A 25,718-nucleotide genomic window follows, 5' to 3' on the forward strand; every position below is an offset into this window, starting at 1 on the left:
CGTCTGTCACCGGTAAAGAGCACCTGCAAAACAAAAGTCATCACAAATCGAAATTATATCCGACGGAGATCCTTCGATGCTGAAGTCAGATAGAGAGTTGGTGAACAGCTAATAAGAATGTTGAGAGTGGTAGAGTCTTGATTCAGAATTATCTTACCCATACTGTTCGTTTACCTTTCCTTTTATAAATGATTCTAATGTAACTGTCAAGCACGTAGTCCCACTTTTTATGGCGTTAGATCATCGGACGATAATCGTGGAGTTAGTGGGCTGTTTATTTCCATTAATGACCGTAACACATGGTCAATAACTGTTCATAACAGTTATGGTATGTTGAGTAGATAAGCCAACTATATATCGGTAATATTGATAAGTCGGTAGAAGATCCGAATATGCATCGACTGGTAACTCTAATATGTCGATAGTCTTCGGTCTGAGATTGATCAAGTCGTTTGTTGTTGGTTGATAATAGCCGCTGTCGGTCGGTCAATCAATTATGAGTCGGAGTAATATGTTCATTCGATCGATGTAGAATCAGAGTTGAAGATCGGTTGATTTGCCTCAACACTTTTGAACCAGGAGGATGAGGAGAACCAAAGTAGAAAAGGAAGAATATGTCCTCTTACTCTTACTTCTGGTGCCATGTTCTTTGTTATCATTCTCTTTCTTCTCCTCTTTCTCCCAAAACGTGGCTGACTCTCCATTATTTCTTCTTCTCATGTTTTTCCATAGTGTCCCCTTCTTCCTGCTTCTCTCCTCCTCCATGCTATTACTCTTCCACCGCTTTTCTTTCCTTTCCTATCTATTTTATCAGATTTTTTTATTTTTTATTTTTTTTCTCTCTCTCAAACCATAGGGTTTCTTATGGAAGCTTTTGGGGGTGGAGCAATTTTTTTTTTTTTAACACCATCAAGCTAACCGCATAAAGCTTTTGGGGAAAAAATATGCGGGCACCCCTATAGAATGGTCAGTGCAGCCTTATACCGCACAAAAACCAAGCCGGGCCCATAAAAGTTCTATGCGTTCTGCCTTTTTAAATGCTAAAAAAAAAATATCTTGCATGCTGTGCAAAAATCTTCTCTTTTAGCGTTTTGCATTCTAGGCCTCAAAAAATTTCTAGTTTTGTATTTTTACCTAAAAAAAATAAAACACAAAAATTCTGTTAAAAAAGGAATCTCAACATTAGCAAGCAAATAGATTTTTTTTTCCATTTCAGCAAGCTTGGTATTTATTAGAAGAGATAATACAAAACTTATTGTATCTTCCCTGATTTGGATTATAAATGTTAAAGTCAAAACTTTTATGTGGCCATTTACAGACAATGTAGGTATCGTACTTTTTTTTAAAAAAAAATAAATCAATAATTTTCTTTTGTTTTGCTTTTGATGTACAAGAAACACCACTATTTTCGATCTGCAGCCTATATGGATCAAATTTTTTTTTTTGGTGGAGGATCCATAAATTTTTTGTTTACATATATTTTAGCTCCAATTTTATATATTATTTTTTTTTAAAAAAATTCAAATAAAATATTATTAATTTACATAAATTCGAATGGGCATTCCCTATTGTAGCTATTTATATAGCTACTTATATGTATGTATGTTTATATAGCTACTTATATGTAGATATGTTTATTTTCAATCCTACCTTATATGTACGTATGTTTATTTGTTCCTATATTTAAATGTTGACCATTGCTGAATTTTGTTCGAAATGAATCCTTTAATAATTATCCATTTACAATTGCTTTCTTGATGTTTTATTTATTGGTTGATTCTATTTGCAAATATGGATATAGTAAAAAGGATTTTACTATGATGTTCTAAAGGATAGTTTAGTTTTTTTATAAGTGATTTATTTTGGACCGTCGAATTAAAAATAGATGATTTATATTTTTCCATCAATAATCAGTTGGAGCATCAAATATGTATGGCTAGTTGTTGGAAATTATGTCCCAAAGTCAATGTCAGTCATGGTTATGCTTTTGTATATAAATTGTATATGAATATAATTAATAAATATTATTTGACTTATTCATCACTTTGTATACATTTTCTTTGTTGAACTCCTATGATGTGATGAAGTCTGTAAGACTATTTTGATGTATATAAGAGGATATATCATTTAATTCTTAAATCTGTTCGTGATCAAATGATAAGCTATTACTAGGACGATAGCTATACCAAGTGTAGATCATTGTGTACCATATGGATTTGTTATCCTCTTAATTAAAGAGTGTGAAGATACTGGTATGGCATGCAGGTGAGATGTAGGAGTACGTCTCACTGAACGTGATTATTTGTGGAGCACTCTACTGTCAAGAGTAGCTTGCAAAGGATATGGATATAAGTGTTCCTCCGACATGAGATTACCACGATGACTTGCAAGTAACTCACTGTACTTTGATATCGGACAACATAAATTTTTAATTCAGTACTGAAAGATTTTTGAGCACAATCAAGTACTTGTTGAGTCAGTATGCGAGTCAAGATGGAATGGACCCCTCTGAATTTTAGGAGAATACATCACTGTATTTTAATTTAGTAAAATCTTAACTAAAGTAATCCATGAGATGGATTTGAAAGGTTGAAATATAATGCGGATAATTTTTTCAAGATTGATAGTTAAACTCTAGGTCACCTTGAGCATTAGGGTCAAAGGGATGAATTATATGGTAACTATATGTCAATAAGTTTTGAATGTTACTTTACAATCATTTGGTCTATCAGGACGTCGGGTATCATTGCTAGTTGGTCATTTCGATTGGTACAAAAAATTATTTCTATGCTACCGACTTAGGTTCGAACTTATGAGGTCACACTCAAAAGAAGTTTTTGACTGATCTGATGGCTGATCGATAATTGAGAATCGTTCAAGGATATAATCATCAATTTAATTAATGATTAACCTTATACAAAAATTATGATAAAATAATTCACTAAAGATTAGTGAATTAATGGAGGATTAATTAGTAATTAGACTAATGATTAGCTCAATTTAATTAAGCATTGAGGTTTGGTTAAAGTCTAATTGAATTGGATTCAATTAGATTTGATCCGATTAGGTTATGAGATGATCTAATCGCTAAGGATATTTGATTCCTGATTTGATCAAGACTTGAGCTCAATTAATTTTTGATCCAATTAGAATTTAATTTAGTTAAGTACCTAATTAAATTAGATCCTGATGTCTAATTGGATTTAACCTAATTTGATTAGGAAGGAGACCTAATTAGATAAACCCTAAAGAGTCCAAACTATTAGGTTGGACTCTTCCTAAGTGCTGACCACTTTCTTTATGCCTTCCTCTTCACGCAAATTCAAATTTTTGCTTGGAGAAATTACATGCCAAAGAAGCTTTGTCACCCTCCCTTTGGATAAAGATAATATTGGTTAAAGGTTGAATTTAAAATAGTTTTGAATTTGATCTAGAACTAACCCTTATCTTATCTCCTTATCCTATCTCACTGCCCACCATAAAAAGCCTTCTATTTTGTGCGACAAAACATCTGAGTTTTATCATGAGAATTATCTTTTCATTGAGAGTGGGGCATGAAATTTTAGAGAGGGGGCGGGCCTTCTTGTGCGACAAAAGAGGATACATATTTTCTCTTAGGCATGAGATATCAGAGTGGGTACTCTAGGGTTTCACTAGGGTTTTGTGAGAAGAAAGAAAAGAGGGTCTTTTTTTGTTCTTCCTACACCACCGCTTCCTCCTTTTGTTCGTTCTTTAGATCCGAGAGAGTCCAAGGAGATTCGAAAAAGGAGAAAAATCAGCCATCTGATGGGTCTTCGCACGAGCTAGTACTTTTGAAAAGACAGATTAGATCGGAGCTTCGAGTGGATATCCTGTAGAGGTCGAACGTTCTATGTGGCTGCTCGGCATCAGAAAAAATTCGATATCACATTCATCAGTAGCAGCGATCATCAACCTGTATGAAGGTAATAAGTTCTGAACTCATCTGATCAGATCTAATTACTAGATCTGATCTAGGGCATCGATGTGATCGATACGGATTTTTTTTTATTTAAGATTTTAATTGCATGTAAACTCATGTTATAGATCCTTTATTGGTAGTTTAGATATGATCTTATACATGTAATGTAGATTAAATAGTTTAATCTAACCTGCTTTTGCTAAAAAAATTTAAAATTACATGCATAGAACTGTCAGTTTTTTTTTTACTAGTGCGATAAATACCCCAAAGATTAGGGTTAAATTGAATGATAATTTTTTTTTCGAAAAGCCTTCTTGCCACTCCTCTCCAAAATCATGATTTTTTAGTGGGGGCAGGTGATGGAGTTGGGGAAGGTCAGAGGAGGAGTTGGGGGGGGTGTGCACTGATGGCAGAGGAGAAGCGAGGTAGGGTGGTGGTGTCATCACCAAGGATGGAGGAAGAGGAGAGAGAGGAGGAGGAGGAGGTGCATTGGGGTCATCACCAAAGGTGGAGGAAAAAAAAAAGAGGGGGGACATGAGCACTGGAGGGGGGATGTCGGCGGCCTATGGTGGAGAAGAAGAAAGAGCAGGGCGACAAGGTCGCAGAAGGGGGTGGAGGTGGTGCGGTCGTGGGAGGAGGGGCGGTTTGTGGTAGAGAAGACAAAAGAGGAGTTTTGTGGTGGAGGAGAAGAAGGGGGGTTTGCGGCGGAAGAGAAGAAAGGGGTTGGGGGGGAGACGGTGCGGTCGCAAGAGGAGGGGGGGTCTACAGCGGAGAAGAAGGGGGTGGCAGGGGGAGGAGGGGTGGCGGCCTACGGTGGAGAAGAAGAAGGGAGGGCGGCCTGTGGTGGAGGAGAAAAAAGGGGGGAGGAGGCGGCGTGGTCACTGGAGGGGGTGGGGGGTGCGGTCTGCGGTGGAGAAGAAGGGGGGTGGGGGGTGGGGGCTTGTGGCGGAGAAGAAAAAGGGGGGCCGGCCTGTGATGGAGAAGAAGAAAGGGGGGGAGTAGAGCGGTTGCGAGAGGAGGGCAGTCAGCGATAGAGAAGAAGAAGGAGGGGTTTGTGGTGGAGGAGAAGGGGGAGGGAGGGGCGGCCTGTGGTGGAGAAGAAGAAAAGGGGGAAGGCAGTGCGATCGCGAGAGGGGAGCAGTCTGCGGTGGAGAAGAAGGGGGATGAGAGGGTGGGGAAGGTGGGATGATCGTGGGAGGGGGGCAGCACAAGGACCCAGGGGGGTGGCATGAGGACCCGGGGGGTGGGGGCATGACCGCTAGGGGGCCGAGGGAGGTGAGTGGGAGGTGGTTGGCGACCGCGAGGAAAAACAAAGATGATGGTGGAGGAGGATAAAAAATAATAAAATATAGAAAAAAAGATAGTAGTGTAATGTCTTAAATGTCTTTTATAATAAAAATATATTAAAAAAATACCGTAGTAAAATTTTAATAAAAATTTTCATCAAAGCTTATGTTAAAGGAAGTCATACAAAAATCATCACTTACTTGCTGTGCTGATTTATAGAATTGAAGTTTAAGACGTTGTTTTTTTAAGATCTTTCGTTAATATTATCCTAAACGACATATTAACTCTGAAGAAAATATGTTTGTGCCAAACTTTTACAAGGAAATGCCTACACAAGCATCTTAAGCTATAAACAGAATAATACACTTGGACCAATATTGTACTTTTGCATAGGTGTGCTTACACATTTTTATTTTAAAAAAATAGTAAAATTTAACCGTAATTTTAACAACATGTGCGGAGGACCATCAAAAGAGCCAAACCACCTTCTGGTGTCCTTATGTTATTTGCTGTTGGTTGTCTCTAAAGGTCTGGTTATGTGTGGATATCAATGCTCTCTATTGCTAATCTTGATTTCCTGTCTCTTTACGCTCAATAGCCCACGGTTAGTTGTTGAACTGAATGCTGAGTTGCCAATGATCTCTTATATTTACTCTCTAATAAATGGTTATCAGTGGTGCTGTTACTCGAGCCCCCATACAATGTTTCATATGAGAATGATTCTGATGGGATATGCCTCATAGCCTAAATGGCCTAATATTTGAGGCCTTCATGGGTGCATTGGTTGGTATTTTTTCTCTTGCAAAACAAGTCTTCTTCAATCAGAGTTTGGCCTGTTGGTATGGCAGTATACAAAAGGGCTTCTTGCTAGGTTCCATCGTAATAACATCTTATCTATCTCAACTGGTCTCCTTTGATTCTTTGTCCAAATTTTGGGCTTACTTAGCAGGGATGGAACAGAAGCCTTCTGTAATTGGGTTGTCTGGATTCCTTTTTCTTACTGCCTATAGACTTCTGATCCTCTTCTCCTTGTCTATGATGTTATTGTTATGACCTGGTCAGTCGGCAGTTCATTTGCTTGGGAGAGAAGATTCAGACTTGCTTTCCTTCGGATCGTGTTATGCTACTGCTACTTCCTTCGTATCTTTACCTGGGAGTGTTGTGACTCGGCCGTCGGCTTGGCCTATTGTTCCATGATGGTTTTACAGGAAGGAGTATTGTCTCGGTGCCTCCCCTGTGATTCTTCTTGCTGCACCAATATCAGATTTCTGGGGGTTGTGTGGTCTGTATCGCCTCCTTTGGTGCTTCTTTATCATTAGTGTTGCAGCCAATCCCCTCATCGTCTGGTCGCCGGGAACGAGCACCTTGCTGGTATAGTAGATAGGCTAATGGGTTCGGTTCTCGTTTTTTCGGACGAGCACCAAACTGACCGCCTCAGAAGATGTGGCCAAGTAGAGATACAAGGTCTCCCCGACCTGCGGCTTTACGAGCAGCGGCGGGGAAGCCAAGTACTTCTTCAGATCTTCGAAGACCCGTTGGCACTCATCCGACCAAGAAAAATCATTTGTCTGGCGCAAAGTTTTGAAAAACGGGAGGCACCTTTCAGCTGATCGAGAAATGAATCGGCTAAGAGCGACGATTTTTTCGTTCAGCTGTTGGACCTCCTTCTTGGTGTTCGGATGACGCATGTCGAGGATCGCCTTTATTTTCTCAGGGTTGGCCTCAATCCCTCTCTGAGAAACGAGGAATCCGAGGAACTTCCCTGAGGTCACCCCAAAAGCGCACTTGGTCAGATTGAGCTTCATTCGATGTCGTCGTAGAGTGCGGAAGGTCTCCTCGAGATCCTGAACATGATCTGGGATCTGCGCACTTTTCACTAGCATGTCGTCCACGTATACCTCCATGTTGCGCCCGATCTGGTCTTTAAAGACCTTATTGACAAGTCGCTGGTAGGTGGCACCGGCGTTCTTCAGTCCGAAGGGCATCACCCGATAACAGTAGAGGCCCTTGGGAGTCACGAAGGCGGTATGCTCCTCGTCTTCAGGCGCCATCCGGATCTGGTTGTATCCGGCAAAGGTGTCCATGAAGCGAGCAGTCGAAATCCGGACGTCGCATCCACCAGCTGGTCGATCTTTGAAAGTGGAAAGCTATCTTTTGGGCAGGCTCGGTTCAGGTCGGTATAGTCGATGCAAATCCTCCACTTTCCGTTGGCTTTTTTGACCATGACAACATTGGCGAGCCAATCGGGATATGTGGATTCTCTGATGAAGCCCGCTTCGAGTAGCTTATCCACTTCTTCGTCGATGGCCCTCTGTCTCTCTGGAGCGAAGGACCTTTTCTTCTGCCTCACCGGCCTCATCGTCGGGTCGATGTTGAGTCGGTGGGTTATTGTCTCTAGAGGGATGCACGACATATCTGCTGCCGACCAAGCAAATATGTCGGCATTGGCCGTCAGCAGCTCCGTCAATCGTCGTCGTTCGGGGTCGGGCAATTGAGATCCGACCCAAACCTTCCGGTCAGGATTTTTCGCTATCGGGATCGACACGAGCTGCTCGGCCGGCGAACCCCGTTCTTCCTCCTCCCGTTGGTCTATCTTGTCGATCGTCAGGGAGCCCCTCAACTCGTCGTTTTGAGCAGAGATCTGGAAGCATCGTCGGGCGAGCTGTTGATCCCCGCGCATCTTCCCGACCCCATTTTTGGTCGGGAACCGAACGAGAAGATGGTACGTCGAGACGACTGCCTTGAGGGCGTTTAGTCCGGGTCGTCCAAGTATGACGTTGTAGGCCGAAGGCACTTGGACGACCGCAAAAGTTAAGTGGACCGTGCTTTGTCGTGGTTCGGTGCCGGCCGTCACAGGCAGGGTAATTTCTCCTTCCGTCGTGACAGCGTCCCCGGCAAAGCCGATCAAGGGCATAGAGACTCTCTTAAGTCGGTCGGTTGACAGTTGCATCCGGGAGAAGGTCGAGTAAAACAAAACATTTGTCGAACTTCCATTATCAACAAAAATTCTTTTTACATCATAGTTTGCTATTGTTGCCGAAACAACAACAGCATCGTCGTGGGGAGTTTGGATGCCCCGAACGTCTTCCTCTGTAAAAGTGATTACGTCGTCCGGGTGCGGCTTTTTCGTCGGCTCCCCTCCCGCAGACGTCCCCGGGCCCAGCCGCTTGGAGATCATATTGATGACTCCGGCCGTCGGCTGATTAGTCGCTGCCTCTTCAGTCGGTCGGGGTCGTCGATCGGCAACTGATTGGGTCGGCGGGTTCTTCCGAAATTTACTGAGATACCCCCGGCGGATGAGAGCTTCGATCTTATCCTTAAGCTGGATGCACTGCTCGGTGTTGTGGCCGTGGCCTCGGTGAAATCGGCAGTACTTCCGACGGTCGAGGCCTTTTGCCTTCAGAGGCGGAGGCCGTCGCAAGTATTCTTCCCCCTCGATCTCCATTAGAATCTGTGCACGAGGAGCGGAGAGAGGAGTGTAGGAATCGTACCTAGGACGTGCCGGCCTTGGAGTCTGCTGCCGGGGTGACTTTTGGATTCGTCGGGGTGGCGAGACCCAACTATCGGTCGGGGGCCTGCTGGGTTCGGCGGGTTCCCGACCCTTCCTCCGCTTCTCCTTCGGGCCTCTGGGCTCGGCCAAGCATCGGTCGGAAGCTCCTTCATCCGCGCGCATGTACTTGTATGCGCGCTCCAGCAGCTCGACGTACGTTCGGGGGAGGATCTTGTCCAGAGAGTAGGTAAATTGGGACGCCCTCAGCCCCCGCTTCATGGCTGAGATAGCCATGTCTTCGTTGAGGTCCCGGACCTCAAGCGTGGCCGTGTTGAATCGCACCACGAAGTGTCGGAGCATCTCATTTTTCTCCTGTTTAAGGGAGTAAAGGCTGTCCGACGTTCGCGACGGCTTCCGGCTGGTGCTGAAGTGGGCCACGAAGGAGTGCTCGAGCTGCCCGAAGGAGTGGATACTTTTCGATCGGAGATCGGAGTACCAGGCTCTGGCAGCTTTGCGGAGTGTGGCGGGGAAGCCGATGCAGAAAAGAGCGTCGGATGCCCCTTGGATCGTCATGAGAGCTTGTAGCTCTCAAGGTGGTCGATTGGGTCGGTGGAGCCGTCGTATGGCTCCACGTGCGGCATCTTGAACCGACTGGGAATCGGTTCGTCGAGAACTAGTCGGGAGAGAGGTTGGGCGGTTTGGAAGTCGACGTCGTTCGAAGACTTCTGGCCGTCCACCTGCAACTGCGCAAGCCGACGGTCGATTTCCTTGAACCTGCGCTCGTAGTCGTCTGTCCGTCGGTGCTGGAAAATCCCAGGAGTGGAGTCTCCGGAAGATTCCGACAGGGAGGCGGACGGCGTTCGCGGTCGCTTCTCCTTCCTCGCCCGTTCCAGCAGGGAAGGAGAGGGCTGCTGGGACCGTTGGTCATCACGCCATGGCCGTCCCTCCTCCTCTCCGTGGGAGCGCTGTTGCGGGCGCTCGCGCGGAGGCGATGGGGATCGGCGCGGGCGTCGGCGGCTGCTCCTGGAGGGCATCGGACGGGCCGCCGGTTGTTGCTGGAGGCTCTTGACCGCGTCCGTCAGTACGGTCATCTGCTGTACGATAGCCGCGATCTGCGCCTCCGTGGTCACCGCGGGGTGCGGAGAGCTGGGCTCCGCCGCTGAGGGTGGCGGGGAGGCCTCTTCCCGGCGGGAAGAGCGCCTCGCCGACCCGGTGATCCTCGATCGCTAGGCTCTTGTCTTTGTCATCGTTCCCCCTACCTGGCGCGCCAATCTGTTGCGGCCAATCCCCTCGTCGTCTGGTCGCTGGGAACGAGCACCTGCAAAAGAAAGTCCGCACTGACCGGAGGCGGCTCCGGCGGGGACCCTCCGACGGTCAAGTCAGAGAGGTGACTGGGCAACAGTGAAATGAAGACTGAGAGCTCAATCGAGAGAGAGAGAGAGAGGAGCGAGCCTGTGGTTTCCAAGTCGAGAAGTGGAGATCCTTTGCTCTGTTGCCTTCCCCGATTTATATAGTGGAGCACGGTATGGCGCCGTCATTAATGGCGCGGACAATTGAGGAATTATCAACTCACTGTAGACTGTCAGAGTCGCCGTAAAAGTGTCATGTCGCCGTGGGGCTGTCAAATCACTAGGGTTGACAATGCCCTAGGCGGGACAATGCCCCTAGGTGGCAGTGTTGCATGTTGCTGTCAGAACTGACAAGCTCTGACGGCTGTACAGCGATCGGAGGAGTCGACCGACCCTAGGTCGGTGGCCAGCTGAGTGGCGTCGGGTGGAGATTCGGGCCCCTCTGTTGGTCGGCGAGCCTTACGTGAGTCGGCCATCAGACTTCCAGGTTCAGTCGGTCGGAAAAAGTATGCCCGACCGACTCATCCTCAGTCGGTCGTGGGCCGTTAACTGGCCGGTGATGGCGTCCGTCGGTCGGTCGCTCCGACTGTTGGTCGGTCGGTAGGTCCCTCCGACTGTCAGTCGGTCGGTCGGTCGGTCCCTCCGTCTGTCGGTCGGTCGGTCGGTCCCTCCGACCGTCAGTCGGTCGGTCGGTCTCTTCGGCCACCGGTCGGACGGTCGGTGGGTATTCTCCAACAATTAGTACTTTTCATAAGTTTGTTACTTCTATACAATTATATCTTCATTTTGGCTGCTTCTGCCTTATGTAAACAGTGACTTTATATTATAATATAGCTGCTGCCTCCTCAGATTACCCAAAAAGGAAAAAAAAGTGCCAAACCCAAAAAGGCCAGGTATAAGATACTATAGCTTAAGACAAATCCATAATATTAACATTATCTTTTTTTATAAAAATAAAGTTTTTTAACTTTTTTTACTTAGCTCAACTAAGAAAGATAAGGGACGGAAGAATAAAATAATTATACATACACAGACATATCCAGATATATACATACATACATATAGTGTGTACATATATGTATATATTTATATCTGTATACATATATACATACGAGCGCAGATCATCTGCTGTGCACCGCACGATGCGCGTGATGGACGATCGTGCACAGCCGCATGCAACAAGTATGCATCCACGTATGGCTGTCCATCATGCGATGAATAGTGCATTATGTACCGCACCATGCGATGTACAACAGAGAATTCAGGCTCTATACATATACGTATATGTGTGTATTCATCCGATCATTATTTTAAAAATTTTATTATAAAATTAATTTCATGTTCTACAGCGTAGCATTGCTTTCCCGCCCGTGAGAACAGAGGATGGTTCGTAGAGGTGGTAATTAAGTTGCATCAGATCAGATACGGATCGAATTGATATGGATTGTATCAAAAAATCATCAATTCGAATCCGACCTATTTATCAAATAGATTAAAACTTTAGTACTGATTTTGACTTATTTATTAAATAGATAATTTGACCCAACCTATTTAATTTATATATTGAATAAATTTAATTAAATTAAATAAATTAAATAGATTAAATAAATTAAATAGATTAAATAAATCAGATTAAATAGATCATAAATAGATTAAATAAATTTGAAATAAATTAAATAAATTTTAAATAAATTATCTGATTCAATTTGATTTGAATATTAAATAAATTAAATATTTAAAATTTAAATATAATTTAAATATTAAATAAATTAAATAAATCAATCTATTTATGATTTGAATTTTTTATCTTAAATTCAAACTTCTTTACAGCGGATTGAACGTAGAACAGATTGATGGATGGAATCATTTTTTGCCGGCCTCAGTGGTTCGTTTGGAAACGTGTCATGGAATATTCTGAGAGCCTTCGGCGGCTGAAACAGGGGTGTAGGCTATCAACCACCATTGCCCTCGGATACGCCGTCCACATGGTCCAAAATCTATAAGTGTATCGTTTTACTACTAGACTTCGAGGCTTCTTCTTGTGCCCAGAAACTTTGTGCTCCATCGCTCCACCCCGATGCATACGTTACACAACGACGGACGGCTCCATTTACCTCAACATATATAGTCTCCCTCTGTGTTTCGTTCAAGAAACAAAAGAAAAATGATATACCGTCTCAAGGTATTTGTTTCCTGTTAATCCACCCTAATATATAAAAACATCTCGGTGGCTCCCATATTCCTTGACATCTTGCACTTCATCGAAGAAAAAACACCCAGAACGTTGATGAACTGGAAGGCTCCAAGTCATCACCGATCGTCCGTATTCACAGGTTCGCTTTCCCAGCTAGCTTGAGTATATAGACAACAGATAAGTCATGATGAAGGACTAGACCTTAAACTCAACCCCGAAGTGGAGATCGGAGAATTATAAATATGTATCGCTTGGGACTTAGGAGTCATGCACTGAATCCAACGTTAATTCTACTCAACCATCCGGGGGGAAATGGTGGACGACTTCAGTCTCCTCCCTGCCCTTCTCTTCATCACGTTCTTCTTCTTCTACTACTTTAATCAGCATTGCTCATGCGAGAAGAAATCTAGTAGACGGCCTCCGACGAAGATAAGCTTCTTCGAAATGGTGAAGAACAAAGAGCGGATCCTGGAGTGGACAACGGAGCTGGTGCTGGCGAGCCCAACCAACACCATCACCATGCCTTACACTGTCGTCACCAGCAACCCCGAGAACATCGAGCACATCCTCAAGACCAACTTCCACAACTACCCCAAAGGCGACGACTTTACCGCCATCTTCTCGGAATTGCTCGGGCATGGGATCCTTAACTCCGATAGCGACCGCTGGAGGCTCCAGCGGAAGGCTGCGAGCCACGAGTTCAGTACCAAGAACCTCCGCAGCGTCATCTTGGACAAGGTCCGCAACGAGTTCACCGACCGCCTCGTCCCCCTGCTCTCCAAGGCCGCTGCCACAGGCGCTTCCCTCGATCTCCATGAACTCCTCGATCGTCTCACCTTCGACGTCGTCTGCCAGATTGTCTCCGGCGTGGATCCCGCCTCGCTTGGCTACGACAAGGACGACGTCGGTAGGTTCATCCACGCCTACGAGGCGGTCATGGGTGTCGTCAACCAAAGGTTTGACCAGCCTTGCTTTCTGTGGAAGCTTCAACGGCTGCTCGGTATTGGATCCGAGCGGCGGTTGAAGGAGAATATCGGCGACGTGCATGAGTTCGCCATGAGAATTGTGAAGCAGAGGAAGGGAAGGAAGCCTGAGGAGATAAGAAGCAGCAATGACTTCCTCTCGCATTTTGTACTTAACGGGAACTCCTGCGACGAGTTTCTTCGCGACATCATCATCAACTTCGTGTTTGCCGGTCGGGAGAGCACGCCAACCGCCATGGCATGGTTTTTCTGGTTAGTCTCGACCCAGCCGGAGGTCGAAGAAAGGATTTTGGATGAGATCGATTCAGTCAGGAGGAGGCATGGAAATCCGGATGGAAACCTGACACTGGACGAGCTGAGAGAGATGGATTACCTCCATGCGGTGCTGTCGGAGACGCTGAGGCTCTATCCTCCGGTGGCGCTCTGTCTCCGGCAGTGCGCGGAGGATGACTCGCTGCCGGACGGGACGGTGGTGAAAAAGGGGTGGAGGGTAATCTACAACAGCTACGCAATGGGCATGATGGAGAGCATCTGGGGAGAGGATTGCAAGGAGTTTAAACCAGAGAGGTGGCTGGAGAATGGAGTTTTTGGGCCAAAGAGTCCCTATCAGTTTCCGGCTTTCCATGCAGGGCCGAGGACGTGTTTGGGGAAGGAGATGGCATACATCCTAATGAAGGTGGTGGCCACAAGCATAATCGAAAGGTTTAGTTTCGAGGTGTCGGCAAAGGAGGAAATTAAATTTTTTTCTACGTTGAAAATGAAGGGTGGTTTACCAGTGTCGGTGAGGATGAAGGAGGGAAAAAGAACGTCCAAGAATGGCGCTGACTTTGTGATGGCTTGATGTGACAACCGCTGTGGTACAACCATACTAGCATCCATGTAGCCTAGTTAGTAATGCTTTGTAGTGTTCCTGGTAATTTGAGAAAGTCGTAGAATTTTAATCCATATGTTAATCTCATCATTTATCATGGATTACTATGGTAATATATTGCGACTAAGTTGTTTCCTTCCGCTTGACATAATCCACAACAATTTGTTTTCTCTTACTTGCAAATATTCCACAGGAAAGTTCAAGACAAAGTGTTACTCGACCCTTCTTTTCTTGTTGGGAACATCATCGACTTGGTAATTTTTTTTTGACGGACTTTTACCAATTTTCACCATTGCTAATATTAAAAAAAATGCAAGTACTCACCTATTATATCACCACCCGGTTCATCAGTCCTGTGGAAGTCGCTAACTAGGTGAGAGGGGTACCCCGTAATCCATTAAGATCACATACGCTAGTGTAGCGCAGGCACTGAATGCCGCATTAGAATGGTGAATAAAAAGGTGACATATATATAGAAAGAATTCCAACATAATTCTTTCCATGCTGATTTACCGGTCTGAAATTGATCTGTACTAATTCTTTACTTTAGCTTCTTTAAAAAGAAAAAAATATATTTACTTTTGTGGGCCCAATGACCAAATCTTATTATCATTTTCAAGCAGATAAATTTATTTTCTGTTTTTATATCAAAACGAAAAGATAATCACTTGCAAACAATATTAGGCTGAGTGAGTCAAAATTTGAGAGCAAAGAACTATGAAGATCCATAACATAGAAATTTTCCCTAAAAAATCTCTAATTTTTTAATGAATTATTAAAATAATTTTTTTTTGAGATTTAGCATTTTTTTTATTGAAACATTTCGGTCATGTTAATTGGCCATTTTGTCCTTGAGCTTGGACTTAATGGACATTTCCTTGTTGTCCTTGATATATTTGTAAATATATTACGGTGTGCAGAAGTATGTGCACCTCTATGTAGAAATAAGTCTAACCCTATTTGTAAGATTAAATAGGCAATCTTTACTATGTAAAGGATCCATTATAAGATGATCAAAAAAAGATCATATAATTATGATCAATTACTTAATAAGAGAGCTATTTATGAGTACGTAGTGGGTTCTTGATGCTCAATTAAGCAAAATATGAATAAAATAAAAATAAAAATTATATTATTTTAGTTATTATTTAAATATTTTTAATCTTTATTATCAATTAGCAATATAGTTTATATAAAATAGAAAATATCGTAACTATAGAATGGTTGAAATTAGCTCAAAGTACATATAACAAAGTTTTAAAAAAAGTTCATTAAACTAGTACTAGAAAGTATATTGGCCAGCAACTAGTTCAGCATGCACGATACAGATATGTACTATGTTGTTCAGTGATGTATTGACATAGAAAAATTGAAGAGAGAGGCAGATCGTGAGAAAAAGAGAGAGAAAGAGAGAAGGAGGAAGAAGGGAAGGGACAGAGAAACCCTAATCCAAATGAGAAAGAGAGAGTGGTGGGGGAAGCGAGAAAGAGAGAGTGTAAGAAAAATCTTAAAACTAATTACTCGAGTAGGAGAGAGAGAGAAAAAGGGAGACTTTAAAACTAACTCGAGTAGGAGAGAGAGAGAAAGATAGAGAGGGAGAATACGAAGGATGGAGGGAGAGGGGAGACACATAGAGTGAGATGGGGGGGGTGCGATAGGGTGAGCAACATCTCGAGTGTTCTAAACAGTCGCAAGCCTAGTGGAAAAGGTGCTATATATGACCATGAGCAACTAGATGAGGTGGAGGGTCTTTTAATATCGTGAGATGAGGAGAGCCTACTACAAAAGATTTTAATTAAGCTGGGTGAGAGAATTGAGTTGGGAGAGGAGATTGTATTATTGCCTAAGGTAGCTAACGCTAATTGAATTTGTTGCATTTCAAAATGACAAAAATGGTTATAACTTATATTTTTTGATATAAATTAATAGTTGATTAAAATATGTTTACTAATGAACGAAAATCAACAAGCATAGTGCATGTAAATACTAGAAGCTAGATTTTTACTTTTATATTTCATCCTTAATTATTTATTTTAGTTATTCATATTTTATTAAATATTAAATTATGATAAAGTAGATAATATATATCGACCAATGTTATTGATTTTAGCCAAATCTGTTGCACTTTGAGACAATAAAGTGGTTATGTTTCTTACTATCCTATGCAAATTGGTAGCCAAATATCACTTGTTAATCAGAAAATAAAAATCTACACATAATGTGCATATGAGCTATTGAAGTTTGGAACTTTAGTTTTGTGGTTCATCACAAATTAAAATTCACTTAAATTCTTTTCATGATCTCCATTCTCCATCCTCTCATTATTGTGTTTCACTTAATTTCTCTTTTTGCTAGTGTTTCCGATTTTATTTTTGCCTTTTGTTGGAGTTACCATCAATTTCATATTGTTAACCCATTGATGTTTATATAAATGTACATATTAACTAACTAAATTCACTATATTAAGATTACATTATTAGAAAATTATACATTATACTCAATCTTGCTAACCCTAACTGAACTCATTATAGTTTAAAATGATATAAATGGTTGCATTTTCTATTCCTTGATTTAGCTTAGCAAATGACTATCATTTCTAATGTAGTAAATGAAAATCATATATCCTATGGATGCAATCCACTAAAATTCCTTTGCAATTCCTAAAATTTTCTTTAATAACCATCATTTCATCTATGAGTTAAGTTATTATGGAGCATCTAATTTTAATGATGAGGACATTAATCTGAGATGAATCTATTATCCATCAATATGATAAGTTTATTATATTTCACATCCATCGATACAAATTTACAGGTCATCTTTAATTAACATTTGTTTAAATTTATTGCCATTTTGTCTTAGACTAAATGACTATGAAGCAGATTCTGCATATTGACTAAGGTTGATCCTAACTAAATCAATTAATATACTTCCAAACAATGTAGTTCTATTTCTTGTTGTATGTAGATAATTTGTTAATTAGTAAATAAAAATCAACTCATGTCACTCATGCAAGCCTTTAAAAGCTAGCACTTTACTTTTTAATATTTGACATTTATTAATGTTCACCTTTTTCATTTTATTATCTTCATTCCTCATCCTTTCACCCTTCCATGTTCAATTCTCTCTATAGCTAGGGTTCCCATCTTAGTTTCCTCTCTTTGTTAAGAGAAAACTAAGATTGTCTTTTAGTTGAGTCTATTACCTTTCAAGATGATAATGCTATAATATTTCACATTTGTGGAAATAAACTAATAGTTGGTTGACACTTGCTAAATCAAAATATATACATGCATTGTGCATACAAAATATGACATTTTAATTTCACAATTTCATCTTTTTTATTCAAACTTATTGCCATTATATCTTAGACTAAATTATTATCAAATAGATCATGTGTTTTGATTGATGTTGGCCATAATTAAATCCATTACAATTCAAAATAACAAAAGCAATTCTATTTCTTTTTTTTTATACAAATATGCAATCTATTTCTTATTTTTTATGCAGATTTATGACTGGTTGAAATTGTTAATTAGTATATGAAAATAAACACACATCACTCATGTAGATCTTTGAAAGCAGACACTTCACTTTTTAAGATTTGACATGCATTAAAATTTACTTAATTCATTTTCATTATCTTCGCTCCTCATTTTCTCATCCATTCATGTTCAATTTCTTCTCTTATCACCATTTCTATCTTAGTTTTCGCTTTTTGTTGAGAGCCACTATGCTTATCATCTTCTAATTGAATCTTTTATGGTTCAAGATGATAAAGTTGTGGTGTTTCATATTCATTGGAATAAATTAATAGCTAGCTAATACTTGCTAAATGAAAATCAACATGCATATTATATGCAGACCACTAAGACCTAGCATTTCAACTTTGCAATTCATTTTTGATTGAAATTTGTTTAAATTTATTGCCATCTTGAATGCATATTGACTTAGATTGGCCCTAACAAAATCTATTACAATTCAGAACAATAAAACTAGGTCTATTTCTTGTTGTCGATGCGGATTCCTAATCAGCTATGATTTGTTAATTAATAAATAAAAATCAACACGTGTCAATCATGCAGATCTCTGTAAGCTGGCACTTCACTCTTTTAAGATTGGATAGTTATTAAAATTATTTAATTCATTTTTATTATCTTAACTCCTCTCCCTGAAGCCCTTAACGCTTTAATGTTCCCTCTCTTGGTTTTGATCTGACCCACCAAGTCCAACTCCAACTCGAGATAGACCCCACCCCCAAACCCCGCTCCCTCTCCCCAACACCCGGTTCGTTGCGGTTCAACCGTTTCCCTCCCGCTTTCGGAAAGGAAAAAACCAGCCCTCGTTGCGTTCTTTCCACCGTCTCTTCTTCTTCACTCCCACTCCTTGTGGTCTCTCTCTCGGCTTCCATGTTTCTTCACTCCCACTTAGGGTTTCGTTGCGCCCGATCCGGCCCGGCGTATTAGGAGGGACTTCTACCCCGATCGCCGCCCAGCCATTCCGGCTGGAGAGTTCGCTTTTCCAGGACGAACGGCCGGCCCCTCAGTCCCCAACCCCCGTCCCACTGGAGGCGCTGGAAAGAGCCGCCGGAGCCTCGACCCGGCTTCGTCGTCCTTCTCCGACGCTCCCCTCCTACCCAGAAAGGCCTCTCATTGTCCTACATACGCGAACTCATGGTCTCCTGTCCTTTTTCGCCGAGGAAGTCCTCCTTTACTCCCAGGGCTCCCGCGTCGCAGAGCTCCATTTCAGGTGCTGGGCCGACGCTCTCGAGGCTATCGTCTACCTCTGGGCCACCGCCTGGAAGGCTCCCACCCCTTGACCCCAGCATCGAGTCCTCCATTGGACCACATCAGGGGCCGTCTCGAGTGCGAAGCGGTGCGGCAGTACGAAGGGAAGATCGAACAGTTGGAGAATGAGATTAAGATCGTGTCGGAGATGCTCATGAAGCCGAAACGGCTGGCTACCTTTGGGGGCTGCAGGACAGGAGGAGTCGTCTGGAGGTGGAGAAACAACAGTTGAAGAGCAGGCTGAAGGCCTTTAGGAGTGCGATGGAGGATCTTCTCAATTGCCTCTGCAAGCAGCAGCAGCAGGAGGTCTGTGAGGAGGAGGAGGAGGAGGAGGAGGGGAAGTTAAGATTTTTAATCTTCAGGGTGAATTGGATCGGACCACTATCCACAATGTGAAGAAAAGTGAATGCCGGCGGCTTAAGGACGGGTTGCCCATCTATAGTTGCAGAAGGAAAATTCTTAGTCACATATTTTCCAATCAGGTATTAGCTTTTGTCAATAGAGTAAGTGGAGTTATATATCTTCGTTATGCTTGTTTGTTCTACTTAATAAATTGCTCTCTCCCTCTCGCTCTGTGCATGGAAGTGTGATTGCTGATGGTTCTTTATAGTGGACTGTTTCTTTTCCCACCACTTGATGGTTGTGTCAGAGTGGAATTTGTATGGAACTATCCATGCAAATTATGGTAACCATGATGATCTTGACAGAATGTTGACATTAGGTTGAGAGCCCTGGTATTGAACAGGGTCAATTTAAGTGGGTTTCTTTTCATCCATGTAGCAGTCTTATATAGAAGGGATAAGGCCCGTTGGTTAAGGTGTATAAACAAGATCCTAAAATAGGAGGAGGTAATTTGGATTGTTTTCTGATTATCTTTGCATATGCTTTATATCAATGTAGTATTTTAGGATCCTGTTGAATTAATTAGCTAATCATTGAGCAAAAGTTTTTGTTGGCTCAGCATGTTCTTTTTATTAAGCTCACGTGATTATTTTGAAAATCATCTTTTTGAATGGTTGGTTTCGTGGGACTTGGTAAGACAAAGATTCTGATATGAGTATCCATAATGTTGCAGAGATTCTGATATGTGTCTTCACGATATTGTTTGTATCTGAATTTAATATGGGATACAGTGTTGGTACTTGGTATGTCCTAGGGTACACGTCTTATGTCAAAACACATTCTAAATGAAATTTATTGTTATTTAGCGATAATCAGTTTCAAGGTTTATGATGAAAATTTACTGTCAAGAATTAAATAAACATGTTAGCACAAACTTTAGGTTGCATTTCGCAACACTTGTACATGGCTTGTCATGTAGCCCTGGAGAAAGGGTCATACTTTGGTATGAGGCAAGAGAAAGAAGAAAAATAATTAGGGGCCATAAAGACAGATGGAAGGAAAAAGACGAGGTGAAACCACAATCAAAAATTTTTCTTCTATCAGAAATCAATTATCATATTCATATTACAATTTTGAAATTCCCTCTCACTTCTCAGAGAAGGATAAATAAATGACCAAAGGACAATCCTAATATATGCAAAACCTTTCTAATCTGACCTATTAAATTAGAAATTGTGACAATAATTAAAATAAGACTCCAAATGAGCCAAAATGTTGATTTTTTGGATCAAAAAAGAAGGTTTCCTAAGCAGATGTATGTACTCCCAAATTCGAGGGTTCTCAAGAACTAAGATTCTTTAAATATTTTCCAATTTCCAGGCTCTTAAGTAACAAAAAGAATGCATGAAGAGCTTAAATTAAAAAAAACCTAAAATCGAAATGTGGACCTTTCTTCCATGATCTTGTTGTGCAGACCAATTTGAGTCCTCCCAGTTAAATTGTTCTATCGTGGCTCCATGTGATTTAGATATGTGGGGTGCACTTGATCAAGAATCAGATGAAACAAATAATGTTTTTTTTTTTTTTTGAAGATGAGTGGATGGTCATATACAATATCTTGATCTCGATTGTTGGTTCAATGCTTACTTCTTGCATTTGATTGTTAAACTGGTATTCTGGATGTGACTGTTTGCCCCCTAATAGTTGCATCTTCTGACAAGTCTTTTTTTAAATAGCCAGGTTAGGTGAAGATATGTTCCTTGGATGTGTGGACGTAACAACATATCTCTTTCCAATGTATGACCTAGTTGATTTAACTAACTGTAGATTACTTTATCAGAGCTTAATGGTGATCTAGTCTTCATGAGCACCTTCCCTCAAGCACCCTTAGTTGTGGACTTCCACTCACCTAATCCAGTTGACCACATTTTTCAGCCATGGGAATGATGTAACTAGTCAGGCAAGGGATGTTTGCATCTAATACCAAATTGATGTAGCCCCAGACACATGGTTACAGGATTCTGGTTCAAGGACAGAAGAAAAAAAAATAAAGACAGGAGGAGAAGAAACTGGAAGAAAAGAAGAGAAGATAGGAGGGGGGATTCTTTTAGGAGAAAAATTTTCTATATTCAGAAAGTTATTCTTATACTACAGTTTGTCCTCACCTTGTCACATATGAAAAGATATATGTGACATGTAAAGAGATTCTTCTGAATACAAAAGTATCCTGGTCCAACCTGTTAGAAAATTCTATTTTTGGATCAAAAACTACTAAACATGACTCCAAGTTAGTTGAGATATTGATTTTCCTTAACCTTAAAACTAAGCAACTAATGTTCAAGATCCTAATCTTGAGGATTTTTAACGAATCAAACTTCTATAAACAAAAGAACAACCAATTTGTAAGACTGAAAGTTTGTCAATTGTAACCTTTTCTCCCAAATACAATTTGAATGACTTCAAGGCCTCGACGAAATATATAAAAAAGAATTCAGATTCATGTGACCATGTCTTGTTAAAAAAGGATAACAGAAGGCACCAAAATGATTGCAAATACTTTCTTCTTATATTGCTAGTCACTTCTATCTTTTTAGTTGATTTCCTGTTCTTATATAACTAACTAATCTGAGGAGAAAATATGAAAAAATCAGAATAAATTTGTCGGTAAATTCTAACTGAGTCTTAGGGCTATTTTTTTTCCCTTGAAAATATGGTGAGAGCTTCACTGTAAGTGCTCTGTCATTGAGTTCGAGTTATTAGATGTTGAATATGCCTTTTGGAAGCCTGTTGGCATACTCTAGATTGCCTCTGCTTATGGTACTATGGTTGAATTCCAGAGCTTTTGTCATTTGTGTCTCTTTTGGAACAAGTTCAATCAAGGCATTCTCCTTCCATTTGATTATCTTAGATATGGACAATAATATGTTTACTTCTGGAGATTGGATGCGTATGGATCTTTCAAGTAATTATTGCTGTCTTTGATTTATTCCTGTAATAGTTTTATTTTATGAAAATATTGGACTTCTTATCCTTCATGTCAGAAAGCAGTATACAGGATATTTAAGAGTATCTTGATTGACGATTGCTCCCATATTAAGGAATCATTGACTCCCTAAATGTTGCATTGGTGTTATAAGATAACCTCTTCTTCATCTGATCTGTTGCTCACCAATGAAAAAAGAAAAAAGATGCTGTTGCTGCATATTTGTTTTCCATGGTGGTTCAGCTATGCTTCTTGGTATGGAGAAGGTTTGCACTCCTTCAAGTTGATTTCTCATACCATCTTCTTACAGAAAAGGATTTCAATTCTTTTGCTTTTAAATGCCCATTTTGCAGTTCTCTTCTGTAATTGTCCTCATACAAAGTTGTCGGGACGCCTCAATAGATTATGCTTTTGGGATACTTCTTTTGGTTTCTGATCCTTATCCATGGTGAGAATTATAGGACTTTCAGGTAAAAGCGAACATCAAGGTTCAGCATGTTGTACTCCAGAAAAATAAAGCTATTATGATAGCTTCTAGAAGTAGAAGAAACATGGGCTGGTGATCTCTGTGATCAGGCAATCTCTTCTCATCTAGTTATGGATTTTTTATTTTTAATAATTTGAGGATACATTGGAGTTGGTTAATCCGTGTGAGCATATTTGTTGCTCCTGAGAAATTTAAACTTGCCATATTATGGTCTACAGCTGTTAAAGAAGAAAATGAGATAGAATCTTTCTATGAAACTTGATTATCTAAATAGTGGTCACTCTGTCGAGCCTGCTTGACTACCATGAGCTTCCTGACCATCACCTTAAGAAATATCTCAAACAAGAACACATATCATTGCTGGAGGTGCTTTATGCATTCATGTGGTGAAAGATGGAAGAAAAGAGAAGAATCAATTCGATATTGCTGTGTTTGGTTTTTATTGGAGAATAACAAGAATAAATAAAATTTATGTTATAAAATCCAGATCTTCATAGAACCCTCTGTGCAAAAGACCTGAAGTTTCCTAAAACACAACCTTAATCACTCTAGGAGTTCCTTGGCTCTATCTATTATCAAATTAGGGCATCTAGTGTTATTTTTAGTCAAGGCAGTGTTGCAAAACATTGACAAATTAATGCTTTAATGATTCTGAAACAGACAATCTTCCAATACAATTGATTTTTAGTCAAATTAGGACTTTATCATAATTAAATACTCAATAAATAACTAGTTTGACGATAAATATTGAAAAGTCAGGATAAATTTGACCGCAAATTATACTTGAAGTTTGCACCCATTCGTAAATGCCTAATATGTTGGGATCTGACTGAGAATTTTTCAGTCTTATCTCTAATTCTCGAAGGAAGTTTTTGCATAAGTATAAATATTAGCGCTTTTCTAAAGCTTGCCGGTATCTCTGAGACTGCTGCTTATTTACTGGTTCTTGATATGATGAATCAATAGCTTTACATGGATCATTGTTTGAATTTTCATTCATAGTCACAGCAGACAAAGTGTAGCATAACTCTATTTTACAGCTGGATCTATTTGGTAAAAACTATGAAAGAAAATTAATCAAATCAAACGATATGCTTGGATTAGATGTGTTTCTAGAAATATTTCTATGGAGTTTTTCAACATCATTAAATAGTTAATTAGTTTTCTTTATTCTCATGGGACGTACAGGTGCTAATCTATGAAAAAATATTGTAGTTATGTGCCTTCCTTAACAACTTAGAGTTGAATTGCCAATATATTTGAATTGAAACTGGAAGCAACATCCAAGATGATGATGGCACTGATGGCAAAATGCAGCAATTAAGCAGCTAGATGTTTGAAATTTCAAAAGTTAAAAGATGCATGTAAAAGAGAGTTGGTGGTGGAATATGTCGGTCCAAAGACGCATCAAGGAGAAAAAAATTGTTTCAACTGTTGGGACTTGAATTGCATATATTTTGAGAGAAAAATAAGGAGTTTAAAAAGGGAGGCGAGCGAACTGATGTGGCAAGCATGCAACCTCAATGGTTAAACTCTGTTGATGTCATTTCCAATGCAAGTAAACCACCTGCGTAGGTGAGGGAAATTTTGTAGGAAACTTTATCTTTCTTCTGAGTAACCATCAGGTCATTTAGTTTTATACTCTTGTTGTAATTACTATCTTATGTGGTACAGAGTGCTATGACTGCAGACCTTTTAATTCATCATAGACAATATCGTTAAGAAATTGCATTATGTTTGATATCTGCTAAGATCTCCAGGTGCAGAACAGGACTAATTGTCGTGTGGTATCGTACTGTGCAGGTGTGTCCTATAGTCTGGAAAAGAGTGAAGATATCTGCCAATGCCACAAAAACTATAGCAGATTTGTGGAGGCCTTTGGAGCGGTTGATGAAAGGCAAGACCATAGCCATCCAAGCCTCACTCCAGCGGTGCTTCAGCTACTTCTTTCCGGGGATGGCGTGAAACTCTTGAAAGCTGTGGAGCAGAAGTCTGGAATTGGCATTCTGTATGACAGGCAGAACCCAAATGTCAAAGTGTTTGGACCCCGAAGGAGGTTGCTGCAGCTGAGGAGAATTTGGTGCAATCACTGCTATCCTTCCACGAGGACAAGCAGCTTGAGATCCATCTCCGTGGTTGCAACCTCCCACCAGGCTTGATGAAAGAAGTGGTACAGAGATTTAGAACAGTTCTTCAGGGCTGAAGTAAATGATGCCTGGGGTTGAGCTGACTCTCGACATCCGATGGCATATCATGAATGTTCGAGAAAACAAGGAGCTGAGCAAAAGGTGGAAGAGGCGATATCTGGAATGGTCGAGCCGCCGTCGGAAACCTCATGCCGCATTTGCCTGTGCGAGCTGGAGGAGACGTACAGGCTTGAAGCCTGTGGGCATGATTTACTGTCGGAGCTGCTTGGTTGATCAGTGTGAGTCCACCATCAGGTCCAGAGATGGTTTCCCTTTCTACTGCACCAAGGAGGGGTGCAACAAGCTCATCCTGCTCGCGGACCTGAGGTCTCTCCTGCCGACTGAACAAATGGAAGAGCTCTTCAGGACCTCTTTGGGGGCCTTTGTGGCTTCCAGTGGCGGGGCCTACCGCTTCCGTCCCTCACCTGACTGCCCGTCCGTTCATCGGGTTGCCCCTCAGGATGCAGTGGTTGTCCGTGTTGTTTGCGGGGCTTGCTCGGTGGAGACATGCACCAAGTGCCGTCTAGAGTATCATTCTCTCGCATCGTGCGAGAGATACTGGGTCATTAACGGAGTGGCGCGGGGGGGGAGGAGGAGAACAAAAAGGACTGCCCGGCCCGTGGTCACGCGATTGAGAAGATCGATGGTTGCAATCACGTTGACTGCAAGTGTGGGGCACACATCTGCTGGGTGTGCTTGGAGTTTTCTGAAAGCCGTGATGAGTGCTATACTGATCGTCGGTCTGCGCACCAGTCTTTCTGATTTAATGAAAAATATAGTAGACAAAAATATTTCTGAATATGTAAAATATGTCTGGGC

The 25,718-nt window shown here is 41.4% G+C and overlaps 1 protein-coding gene and 1 pseudogene across 1 annotated transcript; both read left to right on the forward strand.

The window, feature by feature from the left end:
* The first annotated feature begins 12,572 nt into the window (after positions 1-12,572).
* LOC105041593 (cytochrome P450 CYP94D108-like) lies at positions 12,573-14,084 on the forward strand. The gene has a single exon (XM_010918533.3). The coding sequence runs from the start codon at positions 12,573-12,575 to the stop codon at positions 14,082-14,084; it is 1,512 nt and encodes a 503-aa protein (XP_010916835.3).
* Positions 14,085-14,137: 53 nt separating this feature from the next.
* Positions 14,138-25,661, forward strand: LOC140856298 (uncharacterized; annotated as a pseudogene).
* Positions 25,662-25,718: the final 57 nt, after the last annotated feature.

Source organism: Elaeis guineensis, chromosome 3, assembly GCF_000442705.2.
Source record: "Elaeis guineensis isolate ETL-2024a chromosome 3, EG11, whole genome shotgun sequence".
Taxonomy (NCBI): domain Eukaryota; kingdom Viridiplantae; phylum Streptophyta; class Magnoliopsida; order Arecales; family Arecaceae; genus Elaeis; species Elaeis guineensis.